At 38.2% G+C, this 6,782-nt stretch overlaps 1 protein-coding gene across 1 annotated transcript; it reads right to left on the reverse strand.

The window, feature by feature from the left end:
• On the reverse strand, positions 1-6,300 carry LOC122659977 (bifunctional nuclease 2-like). The gene is made up of 11 exons (XM_043855143.1): positions 6,072-6,300; positions 5,428-5,736; positions 4,920-5,090; positions 4,737-4,786; positions 4,563-4,619; positions 4,341-4,406; positions 4,161-4,235; positions 1,575-1,693; positions 827-918; positions 461-528; positions 1-426 (listed from the first exon to the last, which is right to left on the reverse strand). Exons 2-10 carry the CDS (start codon positions 5,726-5,728, stop codon positions 473-475), a joined length of 987 nt encoding a protein of 328 aa, XP_043711078.1. The 5' UTR covers positions 5,729-5,736; positions 6,072-6,300; the 3' UTR covers positions 1-426; positions 461-472.
• Positions 6,301-6,782: the final 482 nt, after the last annotated feature.

Genomic DNA, 6,782 nt, shown 5'->3' on the forward strand with positions numbered 1-6,782 from the left:
TAATGACCAAAGAAGGCAGCAGCAGCATTCTCATTCCATATAAATTACAAACAAGACATACATCCATCTATATTACATTCACAATCTTTCTAGTTCCTGTAAAAGATAGGGAGACTATTTACGGATTACTACAAGAGACTGACAAGGTAAGAAGCACAAGAAAAAAAGGCATGTTCATGTTCCAACATTACATTGGCTGTAAACTTCTATGTACCAATCTACATATATTCACAAGCTTACCCATTTGTGGAGGCCGGGAGATACAAATTGCTGATTTGGCTGGTCTTTTCTTGCCTTGAACAATTGCTTCTATATACAGTTTTGCTTGGGACCATTGGATCCATCAATAAAAGAAGGGGTGATGTGGTCTTAGTGCAAATGATTCTGACGAAATACTGAATGGTGATGATTGCCCTGCAAGGTATAGATCTCCAACCATTGGGGTGACGGGCATTTGAAAATTCTCTACCCGTCATTTCCAGTTCCTTTTACTAGACCGGAGTTGAGTAAGCTTGTCCCTCCACTGAGCTGTAGTGCATAAGTAAAAAAATATCAGAATAACCATGCTAGTTCCCCTGCCCCTGGGGAGGGAGGGTTTGGGAACATTAGAGGCCCCAATTTAACCACGAGCTCTCGAGACAAAAAAACTCCAACAACCAGAACCAGACCATATCTAGTTTTTGAAACTGCAACTACCAGGGTAGGTGATATTCTTGATCACTTTCTCCATAAAATGAAACTATCGCTCCTGAACACTACTCAAAAGATTAAGGTTAAAAACCCATGCAAAGGAAATGTACGGCCAGTAAATGATCACAAAGCATACCTGCATCTCTGTAGCGTTCTTCAACCGCAGCAATTAGCATGTTGCGGACCAGATCAAACTCTTTGGTTTCTACACAAGGCTGACCGCCAGGCCTGCAAACATTACTTGCATCAGACTCCATTTTCTCCAACCAAAATCTAGGCACGACTTTTCTACCCAAAAAATGCCAAAAAAAAAATCTAGCCATGACTTGCAAACACACTAGTAGACACATAAACCACAAATGATAAAAGACAGGCTAATTGCAAACTCCCCCAACACACACCCCCCCCCCCCCCAAAAAAAAAAAAAAAAAAAAAAAAATGCAGAAGCGTAACCTTAATATTTTACACTAATGACTAATCACAAATGTTATTGTCCAATTTCATGGCATGCACATATTTTAAAAGCTAATCCATGCTTCAAGATGAATTTTTTTCTTCCTGCAAGGCTTTTTCTGAAAGATAATTCAATGGATCTTGAAATATTAAGACACAGTGTGCTTATACCAGGCTTAAACTTTTCTGCAAGTCTTTCTCTGAAAGATAATTCGATGGATCTTGAAGTATTAAGACAAATAGTGCATATACCAGGCAAACTTTTTTACATTGTAAAAAAAAGTCACCTGCTTCTTTCTACATGCATGCACATGTACGTGTATGTGACACAAAGATTGATTTAGAGAGGATTGACTGGGCTGCCCCCCAAAATTTGAAGGTAATTCCACACCAAATGCAAATATTTGTTCTTATTTCATCCAAAATTTTACCTATCAAGTTCCGTGAACAATAAGCCATCTGAAAGAGGGGTCTGTGCTGCCAGCTTTGCAGGTTCAACAATCCTCATTCCATCACTGGATACCAAGTACTTGTTGACTTGTATGGGCACCTGCATTAGATCTGAAAAATTAGCCCCATGCAGCAAAGAACAGTCAAATGCATGCTCGAGCTTTGAGCACAACCCCCCCCCCCCCCCCAAAAAAAAAAAGGCGATGGGAAATAATAGAGGAGTGGTAGCATGGGACAAGTTTTGTGCATGCAGAACTGACAGATACACAAATTGATCAAGGAAAAGAGGATGATACTACTAATTTCTTGAAATCCAGATCAATGAATGCAGAAAAGAAACCAGTAAACAATAAGACTCCAGATGCACCTGTTTAGTATTTTCTTCTCCACCTTAATATTTGTACATGTATAGCATTAATGTAGGTACATTGAAAATGTAAAAGCATCCAATTACAATAGTGGTTAAATTAATTTGCAAGCCCACAATTATCTATGCCATATGCCACATGGCCCGATGGAAATCAAATTGAATTTAATGATGTTGAATGGGCAGAGGTGGTTGACACTGAGTCTACAATGATGCAATGGCATTGGAAAGGCCTGAAAATAGTATTCCACCATTTTATTTGGGTTGAGGGGGTGGGTGTAAGTCAATCATATCCCACTTTTGTGAGCCCATTTTCAAGGTGGCAAAGGCTAACAGGCAGCCATCTATTTTGGGTCCATAGTAACGGCCACATATGGGTAATAGTTGGCTTTATTTTCTTTAGTCTTGGATGTCTGGAAGGCAGCAGCATTGTAGTTTCATTTAATTTTAAAAGGAAGTCCATGATCGTGATTGGTTGTGTTGTATAGCTAATACTCTCTCTCCTCTTGCTTTTGATTATAATTTCCCTTCTTTCTTGTTTTTTGGATCCATTCTTCTGTTCTTCATTATCTTGAATGTGCTCTGTTCATCTTTCCAGTCCACAACCTGCCCCAATATTCCTTCATTCAAATCTTTGTTTTCTTTAACTTTTATCATTCTTTAAACAGACTTTAATGAGCAATCTAAAAAAATGACAGTTTTAAAGGGCAACAATAAAGTAAGAACTTATGTGCGGGTAAAGTTTCAAAGCAATCGAAGAAGATATGAAAAGAAAAAAGATAAGTACATATCACAATTCAGAGAAGCAGGGATGTAGAATGTGTGAAAATGTATGGTACATGCAAGGATGATAAAACAGGGAAAATTATGACCAGTATGGCACTCCAACCCAGGTTGGTTAGTCATAAGGCTAGGGTTGAATGGCTGTGAAAATTTGATGAATTTCAGTAGGTGGGTCAAGGTTCTTATGGAGAGCAGAATAGGTTTAAAGGGCAATTCACAAAAAACTGTATAACAGAGAGAATTAGCACCTGATACAGTATCAAAAAGAATTACCTAGACAATCACATATAATATCTAGAAAACTCACAAAAGGAAAGAAGTGCAAATTCACCACACAAAATGGTGCTGGAATTTCTGTAATTTAAAGTTTGACGTGAAAAAAAAAAAAGAACATGTAAATAAATTTTCCTCTGGGACGTTAAAATGGATAATCCATGCATAATTTAAGCTCCAATAATAGAAACTATTAACATATGTTGACTTCAAAACTAATCACTACTAAGACCACTCACAAAAAGACTAAGCCTAATGGACACAAGATAAAACCAAATACATTGACACAGACAAGACCCATTTCTGGCCCCAAAACCCTTGGCTGCTTCAGCAAAGTGACAGAGCTGTCACGAAATTACTAAGTAGAGTCTTCACGCAAACTTCTAATAAAGACTAGCATAACTAGTCCACAAAGAGATATATTCATGTATGTATGGTCCATATATGTGCAAGTAAGATTTCCATATGGGCCCCACACATGCCTATGGATAATACGGCCTCAGAATTAACGCCTCAATTCTTCCTAATACAAACCTTGGGTCCACAATCTAAATCATTCATCATCAATGAATAGCATCAACATTACTACATAAACCAATAGTGTTCTTGATCAAAAACCAAGAAAGGAATAAGTTCTCATGGCCACAGGCTACTAAGAATTGTATCAATTCCAGCTTTCATAAAAGGGCGTACCCAGTGCACGAGGCTCCCGCCACTGCAGGGTCTGGGGAGGGTCAAATTGTACGCAGCCTTACCCCTGCTTTCTCAGAGAGGCTGTTTCCAGACTAGAACCCGTGACCACTTGGTCACAATGGAGCAACCTTTATCGTTGCACCATGGCCCGCCCTCACCAATTCCAGTTTTCACGCTCCCTATTATTCACTTCAAGACTTTAAGTTCTTCTAACTTTTACTCAGCATATTACTCTTGCTTAATTTTATTTATTTTTTCTCCCTTCTATATATTTTCTCTTCCATTAACCATAGAATCTAGTCGACCTAGCATTTTGACTTTTGACCCTTTTAAACTGTTCTTACTTGTAGTGTGGTCTTGCAGCAACTCAATCTTCACAACAATAAAAATATCTGAAATAATAAAATAAAATAAAAAACATTAGTGCATTTGAAAATGCCAAATGAATTACCTGGCATCTTACTGCAATATTAATGGCATCAGAAGGTCGGAGATCAAAGCTGACACATTTTGTTCCCTCACCAACCTGTAAAATCATCCCAATATTGTCAACCAGCATTTCCTCCAATTTGCATTCCATTCTATTCTGCAAGCTAGCTAAACAACACAGAAATGTTAAGTAGGAGCATGCCTTTGTAAGGTATAACTGAGCAAAATATGCCTCATGTACCCTCTTTGTTACTCGAACAAGTTTTACCTGCAGGTGAAGGGGATTTGTTGGGGGGGGGGGGGGGGGGAACCCATTGGCATAACAAAAATGGCAAAATCACAATCAAAATCCATAATGACAGACCTTATACAGGTAGTCACAACATAATGATGAAAGTGAAAGGGGAATACAGCATAAACATACCACATATCCCATCTTCTCGATCATTTCCTTCACTACTTGATATACAGTGGGCCTAGCCTGTGTTATAATTATAAATAATTGCTCATTCAACAAAATATTTCTAGATAGTAGTAAGCTTCAACTTATTAACAGCAGAGGTAATCACAAAACTTCCAAAAGAAGCAGTAGACATACAATTTGAACATTGCGAACTGCAGCCATAAGCATAACGCTTGGCATCTCCACTACAATCAAGGTAAACCATCAATCATAAAAAAGTAATCCAAAAAAAAGGAAACAATGTAAAACATAAGAGAACAAAATAATCAAGATTCTGAGACAATTAAATCCTGACCACCACAAAGAATATATACGTACAGACAATTATTGGAAGAAAAAGATCACTTCCATCCTCCATCTTTAGTACAATAGCAGGATGTGGAGCATAATCCGGTAGATGACCACTCTGTGGATTGTTATGAACACACCTAATGCGCTTACCATCTCGCATCTTTATCATGAACCCCTCTGGACCACTTTTTACCTCAACTGTATGATTGTACACAGTGACAAGGTAATCAGTTTATCGTGCTTTGGGCATTTGGAAACAATTAGCAAAAATCAATAGGCATATATATTAATATATATACAAAATTTGTGGACAACAGTAAGATCAACAGATTGCACATATTAAAATTAGCCATAAACTTGTATATGAACTATAACTAGGAAACTTATTAGTAAAAACTGTACTTTCTGGATAAGTTATCTATGCCCAGATCCATGTGACGATATAAAACCAAGTATCGGAAAAAGGGGAAATCCACGTCTTGATGGAATGAAAAATGAAAACAAAAAAAATAGGCTGATCATTACACAAGCATACCGGCTTCAACCACACTGGAGTTTACGTATTCTTCATCGTTCTCGTTGAAATTCTCTGCCATGCTACCATTACCATTTGAGGAAGAACTGAAACTGCAGTGTACTGTCCAGCACTTCTCCGTGTGGCCCTGATGGAAAAAATTTCTCACCTTAACCCCATCTCTCAATCTCCCTTTAAAGCCCCAGAATCCACTTCTAAAAGTCCTGGCCTTCATGAAAGATCCATTCACTGGAAGTGTAAAAGCTCCAACTTGCTTTGATCGAACTATAGGGCAAACAACAGGTCTTTGTAGGGTTCCCATTCGGCTACCTTTCATATTTATGCCAGAATAACAGAATAAGTAAATTGATATAGATATATAGAATGCGGAAAAGAGATTCCAGAATTCACACAATAAAAAACAAAACAGAGAGACACTCACACAATCAATGACACACACCTCTAGACTTCTAACGGTCTTAGAGTGAGGTAGATTGAGATATGATAGACGATTGAAAAATATTCTTCAAAAACGAAATCATCAGCTTAACTAACGGATCACACTTTCAAGTGGCCTCTTAACATTGTTTGACCAGTTGAAAGGACGCTTAACATAACAGACTTCCCTTCATAAGAGTAATCATCAAAGAATAGCAACATCATACCTTAAGAGTTGACAACTCCACAAGCTGTGAACCTCTGGAAATTTTAAAATCCGGCGTTCTTTGTCGCAGATCACAGGGATTTCCGGAGATAAAACGAAATTCCGGCAGGTTGAGTTGGCTTTGTCGAGATAAAGAAATTTTTTAAATGGAGAGTTAACAGGTCGACATGAATGATATGAAACCTAATAAACTTCTGCTTAACAACGACGTAAAATCAAATAGTGGAATTACAGGAGGAGGAAGAGGAGAAGAAGCTTAGAGTTGAAGATAAGAGGGTGCATGAGCTTTAAAGCGATCAAGGACATGGAACCGAACGCTTTAATAAAAAATGAAAATAGATTCCTTCTTCCGAAAGGATACAGGCAGGGAAGCGAGGTCCGCGTGGAGACTGGAGAGAGCCCGAGAGGCAGAGTAAAGCGGATGAGGAGCAATTGAGGATAAAGCAAACTGCAAGAAGATAATTATAGTCATACGTAAATGTTTCTTGGAATCAGTGCAGATAATGAAAATTTTCTCTATACGGACCTTGAATTACAACTATATCCTTGTTTTCCAATGTAATGACGTTATTTTTTTTTTGTATTGGGAAAGGGAACGCTATCTGCATGCGGTCCGTGGCCCCTACGTCCACACATAGGACTGTGCCAAATGACTATCGCACCCACAAGGATTTCCACTTTTTCATGAGGGGTGTGGTGGTCATTTTATGCG

This window comes from Telopea speciosissima, chromosome 4, assembly GCF_018873765.1.
Source record: "Telopea speciosissima isolate NSW1024214 ecotype Mountain lineage chromosome 4, Tspe_v1, whole genome shotgun sequence".
Lineage (NCBI taxonomy): Eukaryota > Viridiplantae > Streptophyta > Magnoliopsida > Proteales > Proteaceae > Telopea > Telopea speciosissima.

What these genes read in the sequence shown, in the direction of transcription:
- LOC122659977 (XM_043855143.1), bottom strand. Translation starts at nt 5,728, where the DNA reads ATGGGAACCCTACAAAGACCTGTTGTTTGCCCTATAGTTCGATCAAAG. An exon ending in CTCCAGTGTGGTTGAAGCCG is followed by an intron (nt 5,091 to 5,427) that starts GTATGCTTGTGT and finishes ACAATCATACAG; the next exon opens with TTGAGGTAAAAAGTGGTCCA. An exon ending in ATATTGCAGTAAGATGCCAG is followed by an intron (nt 1,694 to 4,160) that starts GTAATTCATTTG and finishes GATCTAATGCAG; the next exon opens with GTGCCCATACAAGTCAACAA.